The sequence below is a fragment of the Abramis brama genome, assembly GCF_963993115.1.
Source record: "Abramis brama genome assembly, chromosome: 12".
In the NCBI taxonomy this organism is placed as follows: Eukaryota; Metazoa; Chordata; class Actinopteri; order Cypriniformes; family Leuciscidae; genus Abramis; species Abramis brama.
In genome coordinates, this window is record NC_139974.1 from 39994936 (window position 1) to 40018217 (window position 23282).

The following is a 23282-nucleotide window of genomic DNA, read 5'->3' on the forward strand; positions in this document are numbered from 1 at the left end:
CGCATGAAGAGAAGAGGAGAGGAATGCATGAAGAGGAGAGGAGAGGAACGCATGAAGAAGGGAGGAGAGGAACGCATGAAGAAGGGAGGAGAGGAGAGGAACGCATGAAGAAGGGAGGAGAGGAGAGGAACGCATGAAGAAGGGAGGAGAGGAACGCATGAAGAAGGGAGGAGAGGAGAGGAACGCATGAAGAGAAGAGGAGAGGAACGCATGGAGAGGAGAGGAACGCATGAAGAGGAGAGGAGAGGAACGCATGAAGAAGGGAGGAGAGGAACACATGAAGAAGGGAGGAGAGGAGAGGAACGCATGAAGAGAAGAGGAGAGGAATGCATGAAGAGAAGAGGAGAGGAATGCATGAAGAGGAGAGGAGAGGAATGCATGAAGAGGAGAGGAATGCATGAAGAAGGGAGGAGAGGAATGCATGAAGAGAAGAGAGGAACACATGAAGATGGGAGGAGAGGAGAGGAACGCATGAAGAAGGGAGGAGAGGAGAGGAACGCATGAAGAGAGGAGAGGAGAGGAACGCATGAAGAAGGGAGGAGAGGAATGCATGAAGAGGAGAGGAGAGGAACGCATGAAGAAGGGAGGAGAGGAACGCATGAAGAAGGGAGGAGAGGAACGCATGAAGAAGGGAGGAGAGGAGAGGAACGCATGAAGAGAAGAGGAGAGGAATGCATGAAGAGGAGAGGAGAGGAACGCATGAAGAGGAGAGGAGAGGAACGCATGAAGAAGGGAGGAGAGGAACGCATGAAGAAGGGAGGAGAGGAGAGGAACGCATGAAGAGAAGAGGAGAGGAATGCATGAAGAGGAGAGGAGAGGAACGCATGAAGAGGAGAGGAGAGGAACGCATGAAGAAGGGAGGAGAGGAACGCATGAAGAAGGGAGGAGAGGAGAGGAACGCATGAAGAGAAGAGGAGAGGAATGCATGAAGAGAAGAGGAAAGGAATGCATGAAGAGGAGAGGAATGCATGAAGAAGGGAGGAGAGGAATGCATGAAGAGAAGAGAGGAACACATGAAGATGGGAGGAGAGGAGAGGAGAGGAACACATGAAGAGAGGAGAGGAACGCATGAAGAGAAGAGGAGAAGAACGCATGAAGAGGAGAGGAGAGGAATGCATGAAGAGAGGAGAGGAGAGGAACGCATGAAGAGAGGAGAGGAGAGGAACGCATGAAGAAGGGAGGAGAGGAACGCATGAAGAGAGGAGAGGAGAGGAACGCATGAAGAAGGGAGGAGAGGAGAGGAACACATGAAGAGAAGAGGAGAGGAGAGGAACGCATGAAGAAGGGAGGAGAGGAGAGGAGAGGAACGCATGAAGAAGGGAGGAGAGGAGAGGAACACATGAAGAGAGGAGAGGAACGCATGAAGAAGGGAGGAGAGGAATGTATGAAGAGAAGAGGAGAGGAACACATGAAGAGAAGAGGAGAGGAACACATGAAGAAGGGAGGAGAGGAATGCATGAAGAAGGGAGGAGAGGAACACATGAAGAAGGGAGGAGAGGAATGCATGAAGAGAAGAGGAGAGGAACACATGAAGAAGGGAGGAGAGGAATGCATGAAGAGAAGAGGAGAGGAACACATGAAGAGAAGAGGAGAGGAACACATGAAGAAGGGAGGAGAGGAACACATGAAGAAGGGAGGAGAGGAATGCATGAAGAGAAGAGGAGAGGAACACATGAAGAAGGGAGGAGAGGAATGCATGAAGAGAAGAGGAGAGGAACACATGAAGAAGGGAGGAGAGGAGAGGAATGCATGAAGAGAAGAGAGGAACACATGAAGATGGGAGGAGAGGAGAGGAATGCATGAAGAGAAGAGGAGAGGAGAGGAATGCATGAAGAGAAGAGAGGAACACATGAAGATGGGAGGAGAGGAGAGGAATGCATGAAGAGAAGAGGAGAGGAGAGGAATGCATGAAGAGAAGAGAGGAACACATGAAGATGGGAGGAGAGGAGAGGAACGCATGAAGAGAAGAGGAGAGGAGAGGAACGCATGAAGAGAAGAGAGGAACACATGAAGATGGGAGGAGAGGAGAGGAATGCATGAAGAGATGAGAGGAACACATGAAGATGGGAGGAGAGGAGAGGAACGCATGAAGAGAGGAGAGGAGAGGAACGCATGAAGAGAGGAGAGGAACGCATGAAGAAGGGAGGAGAGGAGAGGAACGCATGAAGAGAAGAGGAGAGGAGAGGAACGCATGAAGAAGGGAGGAGAGGAGAGGAGAGGAACACATGAAGAGAAGAGGAGAGGAGAGGAACGCATGAAGAAGGGAGGAGAGGAGAGGAACACATGAAGAGAGGAGAGGAGAGGAACACATGAAGAAGGGAGGAGAGGAATGCATGAAGAGAAGAGAGGAACACATGAAGATGGGAGGAGAGGAGAGGAACGCATGAAGAGAAGAGGAGAGGAGAGGAACGCATGAAGAGAGGAGAGGAACGCATGAAGATGGGAGGAGAGGAGAGGAACGCATGAAGATGGGAGGAGAGGAGAGGAACGCATGAACAGAAGAGGAGAGGAGAGGAACGCATGAAGAGAAGAGGAGAGGAACACATGAAGAGAAGAGAGGAGAGGAACGCATGAAGAGAAGAGGAGAGGAACGCATGAAGAGAAGAGAGGAGAGGAACGCATGAAGAGAAGAGGAGAGGAACGCATGAAGAGAAGAGAGGAGAGGAACGCATGAAGAGGAGAGGAACGCATGAAGAGAAGAGGAGAGGAACACATGAAGAGAAGAGGAGAGGAACACATGAAGAGAAGAGAGGAGAGGTTTGAGAATCAGGACTACGTCTCGTGTTTATCCAGAAACACTCATAAACACTTTAATGCTCAGACACTGTGATCCATAACTCAGACATTTATCAGTGCAACACATATTTATGAGTCCAAACACTGGAAGAGCCGATTTACAGCATTACAGAGAACACTGCCATCATTTACTCAGAGTTCCCTAAGAGAATAAAGAGAATATGACAGATTACTGCAAATAACCTCTTGAAAAGGCTTGTGGAAGGAGAAGACACAGGAGCAGATCTCCAGCTGATTGCTCAATCTGTCAGCGCATCTGACGGAGAAGTGAAGGATGAGAGAGAAGAGGCGGTTTCGTGTCGGTATTATTGATTTGTCCCGACAGAACATGAGAGATCGAGATGCTTTCACAGTTTGAGTGACATATACTGTGCGGCTGTTTTCAGATCATTACATTTAAAGGGACCATCACACATTGTTATTATGATTATTATTATTATTATTTAATTTTTTGCCTTTGAGTTGTTTTTATAAGCAATTGTGTTGCTACAAAGATAGTCTTTTTTTTTTTTACTTTAATTTTCCATCTCTGTCTACATTTAACAGTACATTTAATGTGCCTTTAAGAAACGTGGGTCTCATATTGTTATTAACTTCTTCTCCTTCTCCTCCTCCTTCTTCTTCTTCCTCCTTCTCCTTCTTCTTCCTCCTTCTCCTTCTTCCTCCTTCTTCTTCTTCCTCCTTCTTCTTCTTCCTCCTTCTCCTTCTTCCTCCTTCTTCTTCTTCCTCCTTCTTCTTCTTCCTCCTTCTCCTCCTCCTTCTCTCCTCCTCCTCCTCCTCTTCTCCTCCTTCTTCTTCTTCTCCTCCTCCTCCTCCTCCTCCTCCTCCTTCTTCTTCTTCTTCTTCCTCCTTTTCTCCTTCTCCTCCTCCTTCTTCTTCTCTCAGTGTGACTGAACAGACTCAACACATCTTTATAAACATGGACAGTCGTTCATCATGTTTTCTGAAGTCATGTGGGCTTGCGTCTGAAATCACAAACTCTCTCAAGGTACGTTTTCTAAATAAGTCTTTGCGTGGGTTAAAGGGGTGGTATAATGCCCTTTTCACAAGATGTAAAATCAGTCTCTGATGTCCCCAGAGTGTGTGTGTGAAGTTTTAGCTCAAAATACCCCACAGATATTCTTATATAGCATGTTAAAGTCGTCACTTTTTGAGGGTGAGCAAAAACACACAGTTTTTGTGTGTTTCCCTTTAAATGCAAATGAGCTGCTGCTCCCGGCACAGGGGGCGGAGCTTCAAGAGCTTGTGTCCTTTTACCTCACACAGACATGCACTGGAAATGTCAGTGTTTATGTTCAAACCGGAGTCAGACAATGATGGAGAGACTCTAGAAGAAGTGACAACATGTAGAAGCAACAGGACATTTCTGAATGGTTAGTTGATGAATTTATGTGGCTGATGTGTAGTTATCTTCTAGTCACTGATTAGCATATTCTGTCTTGATAATCTATAAATTGTGTTCAGGGGGCGGGTTTATGTAAATTCTAGGGTTTGTGATGTCACTAACCCGGGAGGAAGCTCGTGTAGTCTCTACCAGCCGTTTGTTGTAGTCCTTAAAAAGCGATTTCTTTAAAAGCAAATATCTCCCTTTGCTGTGGACTTTGAGTGTTGTAACTTTGCAGATGTTGTTTATGCTCAAACAGCAACACTACACACTAACTAAAGTTAGAAAAGTCAAATAATAATCAACCACCTCTTTAATAATGTATGTTCTATATAGTAGAATGTGTGTAAACCGGACGCACTACATTCTCCATGATGTCATTATGGCTTCACTCATTGCTTCATTTTGTCATATACACCTAACTATATAATATGTGATTTTAGATTATATTAGTTAGATTTTAAAATGTTAAATATCAAGTACAACTTCGTTAATGTCTTACATTTGACGTGGTACAAAGAATGTCGTTTTTTTTTTTACTTTATTTTACTTTTCACTCTTTATTCCAGTTGTTTTCAGTGTTTTATTTAGTGTTTAAATCCAATAGTGCACAGATTACAGTAGTGATCAAAAGTGATGTCCGGCCTGACATCTTTAACGTTTATTAAAATATTATTAAAAGATTTTGTAAGCATATTGCATAGTTGTGCTTGTTTTATTTGTGATAGCGTGATGAAATATGCCGAGTTATGCGACATAATATTTGTCCAGGCTGTCATACAAAGAAATGATGAACACATGCAAAAACAAGAGAGAACCAGCAAAATATTAATAACGGATTATGTTGTATAGTCAATGTATGCGTCTTGTTTTTCTATGCATTTATTTTGCATATTATATTTTTTCTATTATTTCTGTTAGCTGTAGTTTTTTGCCAAATCAATTTATCAGATAAATACTTTAACCAAGTTAAGTGTTTGTTCTTCCCTCATATTTAAAACATTAAAAAATATTTATAAAATACATTTTCCTCATATCTTGATGGTTTTATCAAACTTGTAATGTCATTAAAAACACATTTCTCTATTCCACTGCTACTTTTCCATTGTTTTTCCCCGTGAACATGCGATAGACGGACGTCTTTAACCGGCGCGTTCACATCTCGCATCTTTCGCAGCGTCCAGAGTGCCATTCTCCTGCTAATGAAAGTGATTTGAACATTTTGACCAACATTATGCCTGAATATTCCAACATTATGCCTGAATATTCCAACATTATGCCTGAATATTCCTGATGAATTCCTAATCAAGCCCTGTTGAAAACACCAGGTGTGTGTGAAACCTCAGGATTGAACACCTTCATCATAAAGGTTATGAAAACTGCAGTAAACATGAGGTCGTCTAGACCATAATCACGCTGATGTCTTGACAGGGCTCATTCACCACACATCTGGATCCAGACGTCATCCACAACGCTTCTGAGTTCAGCGCCAGCGCCTCCAGAGCACTCCATAAACCCGCATTATTTTTACTCTACAGCTTTGCTTTTAATTAAAACATAATCATCATAAACGGACCCATCAGAGGGTCTTAATCACAACAAACTTTAATTTGCAACGAGGCCGCAGCGAGCTTTGCGCATTAAAATTAAACCACGCTCTCATGTTCCTGCATAGACGAGGCTCAGAACGCCAGAGAGCTCCAGTTCAGAAGAAGTGATTTCCCAAATCCCATCAAGAGGAACCAAGGTGCCATACTGGCATTCACTCCCAGCCGGTGTTTAATCAGGAGCCGGAATGATTAAGTGGCAAACGGAGAAGTTTGTAATTTCTATAAATTGAGTGTGTAGTCAGGGATTGGAAAGTGATTCATCTTCTTCAAGTAATTTCACTTTTTTAAGTTTAAAGCGTCTCTCTTGAGGGTTGAGGATTACGCAGGGTTTGAGGGAAAAGCACCTGCACCACAGATTAGAAAAGGCTTAAATTCGACCCCAGACGCGCCACTAAACACGCAGAAGTTTCGCTGACACACCTGACCTCTCCTGATTTAAAGCCCCGCTGAAGTGTCCTGGAACACACAGCTTTGTTTGATGCGTTTACGTAATTTCCACTGAAACAGGAAGCTAAGGCGGGGCATATTGAGTGGCTCCTCCCCCTTTTCAAATAGCCAATAGCGTTCAGTTTACCTCACAGACTGACAGCACCATGGAAGCGAATCCAAGCGCTGATGATACGTTGGATTCAATAAAAAAAAGTGTGAATAAATTCTAGCCGTTTCATTCTTAACCAATGTACAGTTAGTAAATTGAATAAAACTAGAGCGTTTGAGCAACCAAACACACACACATATGTATATATGTTTAATATATATATATATATATATATATATATATATATATATATATATATATATAACATCTCAAACACATATTGCTCCATGTGTGTCAACTTGGGTCTCTTTGGTCAGGTGGTGTTTATAGCAGAGGGGGTGGAGCTTTAGATTCTAGAGAGCATTTGATTGGACAGGAGATGTGATGAGAACCGGTGATGTCATAAAAATCCCTGATCCATTTTAGCGGGAGTGAGAGACTGTAAGTTTTGAATGCTCATATCTCCTAAATGCGAATATTGTCATTGTTTTGGAACACACCAGTTTTTTCATAACCTTAAGGCTAACATATTCATACTAAAAGCTAAAAAAAAACCTTGTATTCATGAATTCATAAATAGTTGAGGCACTTTTCACTAAAACATCTGCACCAAAGTCTTTACCATAATAATATGCATTATTTAAAAAAATAAAAAGACACTTTTAAAAAGCCCCTCCTCACTGGTTCCCTCATCCCGTCCCGTCAACAGCTCCTGACATCGGCTCTCCACTGGGATGAGATCGGGTTTAACACGATAATGAACGAGAGAAATGTCAGCCGCTTAATTAAAACACACTGGAAAGGTTGGATCTCCTGAACCTTTGGATCCGACACAACACACACACACCCACCCACGGGACCAATTACTCCACCATCAGGACATCTTCAGGACGGAGGAGTGTGTTTTTCTCTCAGCCTGTCAAAACTTTAATCCGGGAGAATGGATCCTTCCACAAACGAACACTGAGAAGAATGATCCCGAGTGTGAAGGCTTTCAGACAGAGCCGATGTGTGTGTGTGTGTGTGTGTGTGTGTGTGTGTGTGTGTGTGTGTGTGTGTGTGTGTGTGTGCATTCAAGAGTCTGAAGGAACCAGAACTAAAGCAAACATCCCATCTATCCCAGAAGGACCTCTGAGAAACCAGCTTTTGATTGATAACTATATAGATATATTTCTAAAAAGTCCTCAACTATAACGAAAACGCCACATGATGAGACTCAACGAAACAGCGTTTAAGCATTTGCATTTATAACTAGAGATGCAGCAATTTATTGGATGATTTTTGATCAATTTAAAACCATCGGCTATAGCATGAAAAATAACAAACCGATAGTTTATTATCTAAAAGAATGTAATGTTCATTAAATATATATATATATATATATATAAAATGTGTAATGATGTTGTTCTATAATAATAAGTTAAATATGAGTTCATGTTGTTAATAAGAAACATTTGATGGCAAAAATACCCAGTCTGAAGGTTGTCATGTCTTATTTGTGTTTAGTTTATCTAACTTTGGCCTGTTGAATGTTTAATGGATCCATGTTCAATGAAAAAGATTTGCTGATGCAGCAATAAACTAGCTAGTATGTTTTAATGCATGTGATTTTGATCTTGGCTCATTAAAAAACATGATCAAATCAGTAATTATGTTAATGACAAAAGTTAGTGACAAATATCAGTATAGGAATTGGCTGATAATTGTTAAAATTGATATCAGGCATGTATCAATGTAAATGCAAAATTTATGTGCATTTATAACCCTTTTAAAAACACGTGGTGCAACAGTACATAGAATCAGATGGTGATACCACCATATATATATATAAATATATATATAATATTGAATTTTTAATAACAATATGGTCCTTGAGGTTTACTTATAATCACTTAGGCTATATTATACACTCGTATTCTGTTATATAATCGCACTGTTATGATTGTTATGATTATTGTCATTGCATAAGAAAACATATCAACAGGCCTCACTATTGCAGTGAGTGTTTTGAAAACATTATCCATATAAAACATCATATAGCATTATGAAGTTTACTCACGGTTCGCTGTCAGATCAACAGAAAGCTGGAGTCTCATCTTTCAACAACAGATCCTATAAGTGATCTCTCATTACACTGTTCCTCTTTACATGACAATCTGCAGTCAAACGCTCCGAACAAACATATAATCCTTCAACACGTGTTCCTGACGCCAGTATCTTTCTGATCAGAGACTCAAACGAGCTGTTTAAACAGGACGTGTCAAAGTCAACTTGCTTTTACTCTTCACTCTTCCATTAAAGCGCGTGGAGCGTCAGATTGAACGTGTCTGTGTAGAATCAGTTCTATTAGCTTCTGACGCGACGCTCGCGTCCGGTGTGCACAGGTGGGCGGGGCCTATGGTGCAATGACGTAAAACTATTCGTAGATGTCTTGCTATAGGCTGAGAATTCAGCTTTGCCATCACATGAATAGATGTAATGTTTTAATATATATTTTATATATATTCTAAATTTATAGTATATTAAAATAGAAAATACTTATTTTGATTGTTAGTTGAAAATTGATTACTGAAAATGTTAAATACTCTCATAAGTTTGTGACCAGTATGAATGACTATCATCATGCGATTTAATTTGATATTTTTATTATAGTGAATTATACTATAATCAATTGTTTGGAAACCCTAAAACTGATTTCACTGAAATGTGTCTCAAGTGTCTCCAAAATACACACAGAAGGAAACTTTTGTTTATGCTGCAGAATAAAGCCTTTAAAATGATGGCATCGGAACGTAAACCTTAATGGAAACAAAACTGAACTTTGAGGTGCACCAGCTTTTGACTCGTGGATTTTCCTTTGCCCTTCGGTCATGAGCTCTTATGAAGCCTGAAAATGTGTTTACTTTGGATGGCATTTCCTTAAAGTTTCTGCATGGTTTGGCATCCATGGTTGTCCTCTTTACTGAATAAGCCTTGTTGCTCAGAGAAGCCCCGGTGGCCTTTTGTGCTCCATATGCACTCGCCCTCTCTTTCTCTCTCTCTCTCTATTGAGAGAAACCCCTATAAATTAAAGGGACACAGTGACACGGACACACAAACACTGGGCACCGTAAATCCAGGCCTGATAATCAGCACAGATGAATGGATGAGAAAGAAGGCAGGAATGTTTTGATGAGACTGATGCTCCAGATCATGTTCATCTGCCAAGGCTAAGGCCAGGCTTGACCCGCGATTATATGGGAAAACAGCGCCAATGAAAGCTAACACAGAGAATGGAGAGTAGAGAAGCATACTAATGTTTACATCCCAAATCACAGCCTTATCCCAATGGATTTCATTATTCAGAGTCTCTCTCTCAAGAATTACACTTAAACTACAAAGCCCTTCCAGTAAGTAATAATACAGAAAGATACAGAATGCTGAGAATCCAAACATTGCAAAGATGTTATAGTGTAATATTCAGAAGTCATTAATTTATATTCCAGCAGACCTTGACACTGATCTAAATAAGAGAAGCAGCAGTGCAGTAATCCCAGAGGAGAACCAATAAAGATGAATAAATACAGACGTAATCTGCTCTGATGAGCTCATGTGAACCGCTCTCAGCAGAAATCCCTTCACTTCACATTTTACAGTCCGTGCGAGAGATTCCAGACACATTTATTCACACACGCCTCTCCAACGGCTGCTTTCAACACAGAAATAATTATACGGACGGACTGACGAACAGACGGATAAAATGGATAGACAGAACGACAGACAGACTGAGACAGATCGAATGACAGAACGAACGACAACGAATGACAGAACAAACGACAGAACAAACGACAGAACGAACGACTGATCGAACGACTGATCGAACGACACAGACGACAGAGAGCGACAGAACAAACGACAGAATGAACGACAGACAGAATGACAAAACAAACGACAGAACAAACGACAGAATAAACGACTGATCGAACGACTGATCGAACGACACAGACGACAGAGAGCGACAGAACAAACGACAGCATGAACGACAGACAGAATGACAAAACAAACGACAGAACAAACGACAGAACGAACGACTGATCGAACGACTGATCGAACGACACAGACGACAGAGAGCGACAGAACAAACGACAGAATGAACGACAGACAGAATGACAAAACAAACGACAGAACAAACGACAGAATAAACGACTGATCGAACGACACAGACGACAGAGAGCGACAGAACAAACGACAGAATGAACGACAGACAGAATGACAAAACAAACGACAGAACAAACGACAGAATAAACGACTGATCGAACGACACAGACGACAGAGAGCGACAGAACAAACGACAGAATGAACGACAGACAGAATGACAGAACAAACGACAGAATGAACGACAGAGATAGAACAAACAACAGAACAAATGAGACAGAACGACAGAATAAACGACAGAATGAACGACAGAGATAGAACAAACAACAGAACAAATGACAGACAGAACAACAGAATAAACGACAGATCGAACGACACAAACGACACAGAACAACAGAACGAATGACCGACAGATCGAACGACAGCACGAACGACAGCACGAACGACAGATCGAACGACAGAACGAACGACTGATCGAACGACTGATCGAACGACACAGACGACAGAGAGCGACAGAACAAACGACAGAATGAACGACAGACAGAATGACAAAACAAACGACAGAACAAACGACAGAATAAACGACTGATCGAACGACACAGACAACAGAGAGCGACAGAACAAACGACAGCATGAACGACAGACAGAATGACAAAACAAACGACAGAACAAACGACAGAACGAACGACTGATCGAACGACTGATCGAACGACACAGACGACAGAGAGCGACAGAACAAACGACAGAATGAACGACAGACAGAATGACAAAACAAACGACAGAACAAACGACAGAATAAACGACTGATCGAACGACACAGACGACAGAGAGCGACAGAACAAACGACAGAATGAACGACAGACAGAATGACAGAACAAACGACAGAATGAACGACAGAGATAGAACAAACAACAGAACAAATGAGACAGAACGACAGAATAAACGACAGAATGAACGACAGAGATAGAACAAACAACAGAACAAATGACAGACAGAACAACAGAATAAACGACAGATCGAACGACACAAACGACACAGAACAACAGAACGAATGACCGACAGATCGAACGACAGCACGAACGACAGCACGAACGACAGATCGAACGACAGAAACGACAGATCGAACGACACAAACGACAGAATGAACGACAGACAGAATGACAGAACAAACAACAGAACAAACGACAGAGATAGAACAAACAGAACAAACGACAGAGATAGAACAAACAGAACAAACAACAGACAGAACAACAGACAGAACGACAGAACGAACGACAGAACAAACGACAGATTGAACGAAACAGAATGACAGATCGAACGACACAAACGACAGAGCGACAGAACAAACGATAGAACAAACGACAGAGCGACAGAACAAACGACAGACAGAATGACAGAACAAACAACAGAACAAACGACAGAGATAGAACAAACAGAACAAACGACAGACAAGAACAACAGACAGAACGACAGAACGAACGACAGAACAAACGACAGAGCAACAGAACAAACGACAGATTGAACGAAACAATGACAGATCGAACGACACAAACGACAGAGCGACAGAACAAACGACAGAACAAACGACAGAACGAATGACAGAGCGACAGAACAAACGACAGATTGAACGAAACAGAATGACAGATTGAACGACACAAACGACAGAACGACAGAACAAACGACAGAACGACAGAGCGACAGAACAAACAGAACAAACGACAGAAAGAACAACAGAACGAATGACAGAACAAACGACAGAGCGACAGAACAAACGACAGAAAGAACAGAACGAATGACCAACAGAACGAACGACAGATCGAACAACAGAATGAACGGCAGACAGAACGACAGAACGAACGACAGATTGAACGAAACAGAATGACAGATCGAACGACACAAACGACAGAGCGACAGAACGAACGACAGATTGAACGAAACAGAATGACAGATCGAACGACACAAACGACAGATCGAACAACAGACAGAACGAACGACAGACAGAACGAACGAACAAACTAATGACCAACAGAACGAACGACAGATCGAGCGAACAGACAGAACGAACGAGACAGACAGAACAACAGAACGAACGACCAACAGAACGAACGACAGACAGATTAAATGACAGATCGAGCGAACAGACAGAACGAATAACAGACAACGAATAAAAAACAGAACAACAGAGAGAACGACAGATAGAATGATAGATAGAGGGATAGACAGACAGAACAACAGACTAACGGATGGATGGATGAATGGATGTACAGACAGATAAAAACGACAGACAGCAGGTTTAGGCCACAATGTTTATTCAGTAGTGTTGTTTTAACTTATAGGTACAATACTGTCTGCTTTGTACAACTAAAAAAAAGTCACCATTTCATTCTGCTGTGCTAATCACACAATAACCACAACGCTAGCCGTTCACGAGCACACCGTATCGCGGCGGACGCTTCCAGATGGTAGGCACTTTTAAGGCAAGGTTTAAAACATTTGTGAATATACATTTATATATAATTCTATATAGATTTTTTTTCCCATACATGAATAAGTAATTGGATGCAAAGGTCAGATGTATACTCAAAAAAACTAAACTAACAGCTAACAATTAAAACAAAAGAAAAACCTCAAATGTGGCCAAAGGAATACACAGCAATGTGGAAATCAAACGAGTCTTTGGGCTTGCAGATGTTTCTCAGTACCTTTGCTTCGTTGCTCCGATCCGTACGGGGTGTTGGTCACAGTTGGGAACGTCGATCAAGAGGGAAGGGGAAATACACAGGGATTCACGCTTTAACCGGATCTAAAGAGCGCGATTCAGTCGTACTGATCCGTCACTGGTTTTCGGCGAGCATTTAAACTACTAGTTCACTGGAAACTCTTGATTTCAATGGAGTTTCCAGTGTGTAAAGCGGCTCCTGTAACAGCACAAATCAGATCTACTCTCTCCAGCAACTATTAAAAGCGATCTCTGCAGTGTGACGTGAGAATAAACGTGGGCTTTCATCAGCGAAACATCAGAACGGCTCTGATCAAAGGAGGACCCGTCGCGTCAGTCCGACTCTGGGATCATCAGTTCAATAAACCAGACGCTTCTCAACATCTGAGGGACTTAGAGTCGCCATGATGAGAATCGATGAACGAGAGGGTCGTTCCTCAGAGCCTACAAACACTCAAGCGGCGATCAAACTCAAATCAAACGGGTTTCTCGACGTATTTTCAGGTCTAATAAACGCTGACCCTGTGAAATAATCAAACGAGCGGCAGGGAAACATTTAAGAGTTATCAGACAGACGACAGAAAGGCATTGTTCAACATCTGAGAAAATGATAAATTAATGAAACACTTATGATCAACATCAGACATGCTGGATAAAAATGAAATCAGGATTGATACAGAACAATTATATTCAATTATTCCACTTTAAAATGTTTCTTTACAAAGACACACTGCTAGAGTTTAAAAAGTAGTCAGCGACTAAGAACAGCTCCTTTGACAGAAGACGGATGCGGATGTCCTCGCCTTTACAGAATGGGTTTCTTTTCAGCCTTTTCAAAATACACAGAAAATAATGTTTAAATACAGAGAGATTTGCCAAAAATTCATTAAAAAAAAAAAAAAAAAAAAGGAAAGAAAAGGTCTTAATTACAATACTCTATGCAAAAAGCTTTCCTTTACGTTATTTATTTTTTTCCTCGATGGTGATTTTTTTAATGCAGGAGGAGTTTGTCGCAGTCACTGATCTCAGACCATCACTGGTGTTGGTGAAGCGAGTTCATGCGTAAAACTCCTTGGTCGGGGCTTTCTGATAGGCGGCTCCGGAAGGTTTTCTCTCCCCGAGGTCGTAACTGCCTTCGTCCTTCTTTCTCATGCGATAGACCAGCAGGAGGATGAGGAAGATGGCGAAGAGGAACCCGATCACTCCTCCGGCAATCACAGCTGCAACACAATTAGGGACTCGCTTTATTTCAGTTCAGATCAGCATTTGGTTTCTCAGACCGTGTCGTGATTTTGCCAACATATTTTGTTGATCCTGGAATAACATTCCTGTCCCAAACTTTAGTCCTTACCCTATCCCTACCCCTAAACCTAACCCTACCCATAACTTTCCCTAAAATCAGAGGGAAATGAGAGGGGAATAACACTGATGTTGAAGCACCTCACCCTGGGTCTAAACCTAAACTTGACATAAACTGTAAACTTGTCATAAACTGTAAACTTGTCCCTCAAATCTGATTGGTTGATTGGGAAAGTTGTTCCAGGATCAACAAAGATCCAGGAACATGTGTCGTTCACCGTGTCCTAACTAAACTGCGACACGCGATAAAAAGCATCTTTTCCATGTTAATCAGAGTTTTTGTCCAAACCAGATGTGACGATTCTACTTTAGAAATTCAATTCAATTCATGTTTATTTGTATATCGCTTTTCACAATAAGTCATTTCAAGGCAACTTAACAGAAAGTGCATGAGTCCACATTACAATTTAGAGTGATCTGTTATTCTGTCTAAGTTATGTATTTCAGAAATGTACATAATCACAGTTAGCTAAAAATATATTAATTTAAACAATGTAGTAATTTAATGAGCTCATTGAAGTCATGAATATTATAACAATAAAATATAGCATTGGTGCATGTTGAAACGGTTTCTATTTTTCTGCGACGTCGCGCTGGAACAACAAACACAAAGTGTGGCGATGATAATCTCAGGTGCTGTTTATGTGCTTTATTTAATGTTAAAAGCGTGTCATGTGACTCTGAATATCATTTAGTGCTCCAGCTTTGTAGCTGTAAAAGCCACAATGGATAATTCACCTCAGATCTTGAAATTAAACAAATGGAAACAAAGAACGTTCAAACTGTGAACAAACGAGTGTATTCTTTGACAAAGATTGTTTTAGTAACTCAGCCTATGTATTTTTAATAATGTTTAAATGGTGTAATATTTGTGAATTTGATTATGTACTTATGTACGAGTGCCGTCAATATTACCGCGAGACTCCGCCCACACGCTGTTCTGATTGGCTGTGGGTTTTGATTGATTTTTTTGATTTTTTATATATATATATATTTTTTTATTTAACCAGGAAGGTCCCGTTGAGATACAATATCTCTTCCACCAGGGAGTCCCGGTCGAGATCGGCAGCACAAGACCAAAATTACAAAGTAGTACATAACACAACATAATAAACAAACGCAAAATACCCATATCTAAAAGACAACACAAATCCTAATCAACTATTAAAACATTTACACCGTTCTATAAAAACAGACTTTAGGATGTTTTGAACAAAGCGAGAGATGGTACATATTAATGTGTAATATATAGGCCTACCTTGAAGCTTTTTCCATGCATAAGGAGCATAATTAGAAAAGGCTGATCTATTTATTTCTGTATGGAACATTTCGACGCATCTCGTAGTTGCGTCGCTTCTGCTGTGGACACACACACTGCTTGAATCTTATCGCATCGTTTGGTTAGGACACGGTGTCTCAGTACATGTGAAATATCATCCCTATCAGACTACGTGACTCCATGTCTCACACAAAGCAGAGGCAGATTATGTCCATAATTAAATCAGGAACCCCTCGACGCCGCTGGAGGCTCCAGAGATTGACATGAGGAAATGTGTCGACCCAAAGCAGGAAGATATGATTTCTTCTTCTCATTGTGATTCACAGGATATTAAAGATGAGTGTGCTTAAATTAAGAATTTGGCCTTTGCACATCAAGAAATTGATCTGTTGAGTGGAAACATGCTCTGAATGCATCTCTACTGAGACTCAAATGCGCAGTGAACTCTTGAAACTCCCAGAGAGAGATGAAACACCGGTTCAGGAAACCACGACTTCTAAGCAAGAATCCCTAAATGACATCAAGTGTAGAAGCAAAATGATTATAAAAATGTTGATTACTGTTCAAACTGACCTCAATATGAGTCAGTAAGAATTTTTTTTAAATTAACACTTTTATTCAGCAAGGACGCATTCATTTGAAACAAAGAATTCTGACAGAATTTCCACAAAAATCAAAGCATCAAATCATCATATTAGAGTGATTTCTGAAGGATCATGTGACACTGAAGACTGGAGTAATGATGCTGAAAATTCAGCTTTGATCACAGGAATAAATTACACTTTACTATATATTCACATAGAAAACAGCAGATTTACACTGGAATAACATTTCACTGTTTTTACCGTATTTTTGATCAATTAAATGCAGCCTTGGTGAGCAGAAGAGACTCTTTCAAAAACATAAATTTGTTTTGATCCCAATAGTTTGAACAGTGTGTGTGTGTGTGTGTGTGTGTGTGTGTGTGTGTGTGTAACAATGAACAATGAAAAATAAATATATTTATATAAATATATTATATATATATGCATTTTATTCAATATTGTTGCATTCCTAAAAATACTCAAGTGTCTTGCAGTGCTGTTGTAAGTAAGTAACAGGAGTATTTATCAAAAATAATTCACAGACCTGCCAAAACCTCTGTCCTCTGGAAGAGATTTTCGGACTGCACCTCGAGCGGGGATCGAGGGAGGCTTGTGGTGCTCGTGACGGGGTTTCGACGCGAGTCTTCAGTGGCCGGTTCTGGAGACTGAAGAAGAGGAGAAGAGGACGTGTTACACTGACAGCGCTGGACTCGGCATGACTGCACATTTATCTCCTCTACACTCCGAGATCGACTGTGACCAGGAGACCCCATTTACGCCTCGTCTGAAGATGGTTTCGGGTGATCAGGTACATCTCACATCACAGAGGATCCTCTAATACCCTGCCAATCAACCACTGCACTAAAGCCTTTTTTCATTTTTACACATTTTCTTTCCCCCCAGAAGATAAAGATTAAGGTTTCATCATGCCTATATTCATTATTTTTAGTCAATTTTACTGAGTCTTGATGTTGTTTTCAGGCTCTACTAGAACAGGTTTTCCTGCTTGAATGTTGATTATTCTCCTCATATTCTCCATTGTTGCAGCTCCTCTCTTCCCAGTCTGTCAGTAACGCTCTGTTTACTTCCTGTCTCTATGAAGCCCCTCCTTCTGAAAAGCACACTGTGCTCTGATTGGTCGGCTGGAGCAGTGTGTTGTGATTGGTCGAGCGCTTCGAGTGTGTTTGGGAAATGTCCCGCCCCTTACCATAACCGCCAGTTTAACACACTACTAACTAACTCAACCAGGCCCCGCCCCTTTATTCTGCGTATTAATTATTATAATGAGGAATATTGTGACGTGTTCCCGGAAGAAACTCAAGACTACAATGGAGGCGTTTCAGGAGTTCAGAAACACTGACACTGATATAGAGAAGAACTGGAGCTTTCATTACACACTAAAGAAAGATAGTCTGAATTTCACTCGTGATCAAGTTTTTATATCCGGCACTCACCTCTATCCTGATTCGTTTCTTCGTGTCTTTGGGAGCATCGCGTGACGTCGATGTCTCCACTTTCGGCGTGAAGTCTTTGGTGGAGTCCTGTGTGGGCTCTGCTTTAGGCACGATGAACAGTGTGTTTACAGTGGCCACTTCCACAATATCCTCACCAGCTCCTGAAACACACACACACACGCTTTCACACACATCCAACACGAAGGGATCAGATTGTGCACCGGGAATCACTGAGGCTCTCCTTACCCGATCCCGATCCGGAGCTGAAGTCGTCGTCATCTTCAGGATAACCTCCCGACCCGACGTCCTCCAGGTATAAGTCATCGGTCGAGGACGGAGATTTGGCCGCAGACACTGATATCTGCAGAGATAAAGCAAATAACAATGTGGATTAAGGCCTTGTCACACTAATACGGTTTCGTTTGAAAACGCATCTTTTTCTCTCCGTTTTGTCCTTCCGTCACACTGAGACGGTGTTTCTATTAATAAAAACAAAGCTTTTGGAAAACGCTCTCCAAAGTGGATACATTTGAAAACACTGTTTTTTGAGTTGTAGAGAAACATTTAAAGGATTAGTTCACTTTCAAAAAAAAAATTCCTGATAATTTACTCACCCCGATGTCATCCAAGATATCCATGTCTTTCTTTCTTCAGTCGAAAAGAAATTAAGGTTTGTGAGGAAAACATTCCAGGATTTTTCCAACGTGATGACGTAATGCGTGGCGCATCTCAGAGATGGTACAAGACGGGCATTTGTGGTTAAAAAGTATATATTTTTTTTTAGAAAATGACCGATCGTTTCGCTGGATAAGACTCTTATTTCTCGACTGGGATCGTGTCGAGACTGTGAAGCTGCATTGAGACGGACATCTGAACCTTCTTTGAACATTGGAATAGTCGGTTGCCATTGAAGTCCATTCTGTGTAGAAAAATCCTGGAATGTTTTCCTTAAAAACCTTAATTTCTTTTCGACTGAAGAAAGAAAGACATGGATATCTTGGATGACATCGGGGTGAGTAAATTATCAGCAAAACATTTTTAGAAAGTGAACTAATCCTTTAAAGACCAAACATATAATAGTGAGTGAGTACGACCCGGACACATCAGTGATATTTCGCTAAATAAAATGATCCTGTCAGAAGAATTAACATTTAGTTCCTGTCTCTATGAAGCCCCTCCTTCTGAAAAGCACACTGTGCTCTGATTGGTCAGCTGGAGCAGTGTGTTGTGATTGGTCGAGCGCTTCGAGTGTGTTTGGGAAATGTCCCGCCCCTTACCATAACCGCCAGTTTAACACACTACTAACTCACTCAACCAACTTTATTATTTATTAAAGTTTATAATAGCTCAACTTTATTATTTATTTTTCCGTCTGTATCATCTCAGTGAGCTTTTGTGCACGCGCAGTAAAGGTGAATTTAGCGTTTTCGGAGTGTGGACGGAGAGCGTTTTTAAACGAAAACACCGTATTCGGATTAATGTAGATGTAGCCTAAGCTGTTTTTCGACTTTCAAAGTCTGTCTCTTATTGCTCAAACCCCTCGACTCAGAGGTTATGAAATCGATTTTTTTTTCGTAATGTGTTTGAAAACTACTAAACTGTGCCTCTTGCCACACGATGAATGAGTATTACCTTTCTGCTGAGATTTGAAAGTCAATGTTTATGCCCTAACACGTATTCCACAGCCTAACCTTCTCATCAAAGCACAGACACACAAGCAAACTCCGCTCCATAACCGAGAGTTCAGGACGAACTGCAAGCTCAGCCGTTTCTGTAGAGCCACTTTATGACATTTTAAAGCACGGCAGGAACTTTCTAACAACGGGTTAATCCTCAAGAGCCCAACCGAACCATCTCTGAAAGTCAAGCATTCACTAAATATTTGCATTACTTTGGCGCAAAAACACAACTAACCCTTCATGTGAATGTGCTAAAATGCTGCGCTATTAAACAGGGTTTTATTAAGAGAGGCATTTGTGTGCATATTCTAGCAATCATGGCAGCAGTTATTCATCAAATGATGAGCAAATAATGGAGAAGAACGTTATAATCGTGCAGATATTCAGACATACACACTTTATGCATTTAAAGAGTCTGGAGCCGGACTGTCCCAGTGAAGAGTCTCAGATCACTGACTTATTGATGCCACTAAAGCACACATCTTATGATCCTCTTGTGAGGGACCTACTTTCTAAAATAAAAAGGCAGACGTATATTTTAATGTAGAAATATTTACACTGTGAATATTATTTATTTATTATTATTATTTATAATAATATATTTTTTTAAATAAATAAAAAAAATCAATGAAATACAATAAAAAAATATAATAAATCATAAAAACAATATTGATTTTTTTATTATTATTTTAATTATTTATATTATATTATGTTTTTAATAATATAATTTTTAATTTTTTATAATTTATTATATTATTTTTATATTGTGTGTGTGTGTAATATATATATATATATATATATATATATATATATATATATATAAATAATAAAATAAATAATAAAAACCCCTTAGCTGGCAAAAATTTACGTAAAAATATTTTCACTGTGAATATTTATTGAATATTATTATTTATAATAATAATATATTTTTAATTAAATTATTTTTTTTATAAAATGCTATTAAAAAATAATATAATATAAATAATTTAAATAATAAAAAAAATCTATATTTTTTTAATAAAATACAATATAAAATTAAAAATAAATAAAATAAAAGTCTGAAAACCCCTTAGCTGGCGAAAATTACACTGTACATAGTACATACAGGGTTTAGCACAGATTTGTTTTTATGTGGTTTTGTGAATTTCCTTCCAGAATGCTCTACTGAATAATTAGTTTGGATAATATAACAATATTTAAATATCCCAGTCAAGTGTTAATCACACTGTTCCAGTGCAACACAGATTTTAAAACACCATCAAACATGACTGTGTGTTAACTATCAGTGGAGGTGTTTGTGGTCGTGCTAATCATGTTCTGTGTGTAGTTTGGTCTTTGTGGAGTGGTTTAAACTTTACAGGCCTCATGGAACCCAGCATCAGTCCGACCCCGTTCGTGACAGTCTATCCATACGGACCCGGCCTAGAAAAGGCCCATAATGTGGTCAACATAAATCCCACTCGAGGGCCCGGGAATGAAGCACAGAGAGTCTGTGGCACATCCCGGAGTCTTTGTTTTAAAGGTGACATATTATGCCCCTTTTCACAAGATGTAATATAAATCTATGCTGTCCCCAGAAAGTGTCTGTGAAATTTCAGCTCAAAATACCACAGATCATTTATTATAGCTTGTCAAATTTGCTCCTTTTTGGATGCGAGCAAAAATGTGTAGTTTTTGTGTGTCCCTTTAAATGCAAATGAGCTGTTGCTCCGCCTCCGTTCAGAAGAGGGCGGAGTCTTTACACGAGCTTCAGAAACTCCAGTAATAACAGAACAGGCCAATCTCACTCATCCAGAATCCCAGAATCACCAGGAGCGAGTGCAGCCTTACGGAGAGACTCAGGAAGAGCTTCTGGATGTTAGTGGAGACATTTCTGTAGATGTTGTGGAGTTACACTGATCATCTCATCATCATGTTTAACTTCTCCACAAGTGTCCACAGTTCCTGAGGTCTTTATAAGACAGCGGTGACATGTTCTGGTCAATAGTGTTCAGTACTCGTCTGCGCTCAACCACAGAACAGCTTCAGGCTCTGCTGGATCTTCATCATTGCGTTAGAACTGGTCTCTGTTGTCGCTTGTGAAACCAAATGTCGGCTGGTGTGTGTAAACGTGCAGATTAAGGGCCGGCAATATTATAATAATCCTCTTCCTATGTCAGAACGGGAGCGAAATCTGATCGGCTTATTTTTGTCATGCTTGCAGAGAAACGTTCACCAAAACACAGTTACTGGGTTTCACTTTTCACGTTTTCTGGGTTGGTAGAAGCACTGGGACCTGATTATAGCACTGACACACGGGAAAAGCCAGATTTTCATGATGTGTCCCCTTTAAGAGCCGTCCCTGTTCTCAGCTGATAGAACCACGGCATCAAATGCATGTTTGTGAGACACAGTATCTTCTTTAAAAAGAGCCTCTTTCACAAAGAGGTAGAGATGCAGAGAAGATGCTGAAAGGACACAATGATAGAACAGAACAATAACTTGCTAATTCAAAAGCAGCGGTGACTTCCCACAGAAGAGCATTCAAGCTGATCAAAGCAGGAATTTGTTCAAAGCAACTTTATCTTAACCTCTCTAACCCAGCACTGCTATTCTCTCGGTGGACAATCGACTCGGCCGGCCCACACGACACTGCTGTTGATTTGGTCAAACTCTTTCTCCACTGATTGAAATGCAAAGTACAAAGGACACAATTATCTGGGCCACACACACACACACACACACACACACGGCACATCAGCTGTGCTCGATATCTTGAGTCAATTCTTTCCGTCAATGGTATTCTAGTCAGAGTTCTGCAGCGATGTGTCTAACATGTCTTTATGTCTGACTACAGATAATAAACACCTCTTAAGATGTTTTCAAAACCTTTTGAAGGAAAGCATTTTACTCGAGTGCTCTCGAACGATCAGTGTCTAAAGCTTTAAATAAAACACACAAATTGCACCGCATTGATGAGATGCTTTTGTGCACGAGTTGTGCATTTATATTCTGTGATCAGCATGGAAAATAAAAACGTGCAACAAAGGCAAGAATCGTTATTACCATTGTTCATGCTTTTAGTAATTACACTTTGGGATTTACATGTATATTATTATTTATAATACATATAATACAGTGGGGAAAAAAAGTATTTAGTCAGCCACCAATTGTGCAAGTTCTCCCACTTAAAAAGATGAGAGAGGCCTGTAATTTTCATCACAGGTACACTTCAACTATGAGAGACAAAATGAGAAAATCACATTGTAGGATTTTTAATGAATTTATTTGCAAATTATGGTGGAAAATAAGTATTTGGTCAATAACAAAAGTTTATCTCAATACTTTTCAACTCCCTCCAAAGATTTTCTATAGGGTTGAGATCTGGAGACTGGCTAGGCCACTCCAGGACCTTGAAATGCTTCTTACGAAGCCACTCCTTCGTTGCCCGGGCGGTGTGTTTGGGATCATTGTCATGCTGAAAGACCCAGCCACGTTTCATCTTCAATGCCCTTGCTGATGGAAGGAGGTTTTCACTCAAAATCTCATGATACATGGCCCCATTCATTCTTTCCTTTACACAGATCAGTCGTCCTGGTCCATTTGCAGAAAAACAGCCCGAAGCATGATGTTTCCACCCCCATGCTTCACAGTAGGTATGGTGTTCTTTGGATGCAACTTCTCCTCCAAATACGACGAGTTGAGTTTTTACCAAAAAGTTCTATTTTGGTTTCATCTGACCAGATTACATTCTCCCAATCCTCTTC

The 23282-nt window shown here is 40.5% G+C and overlaps 1 protein-coding gene across 1 annotated transcript in view; it reads right to left on the bottom strand.

Moving 5' to 3' along the window:
* Window positions 1–12754: 12754 nt before the first annotated feature.
* Window positions 12755–23282, bottom strand: part of sdc2 (syndecan 2) — a 42736-nt gene continuing 32208 nt past the window's right edge. The window contains exons 2-5 of the mRNA XM_084131109.1: window positions 18104–18218; window positions 17858–18018; window positions 16948–17068; window positions 12755–14401 (exon numbers count right to left, since the gene is read on the bottom strand). Coding sequence (XP_083987235.1) covers window positions 14238–14401; window positions 16948–17068; window positions 17858–18018; window positions 18104–18218 — 561 coding nt within the window. The 3' untranslated portion in view covers window positions 12755–14237. The remainder of the gene's footprint in view (window positions 14402–16947; window positions 17069–17857; window positions 18019–18103; window positions 18219–23282) is intronic.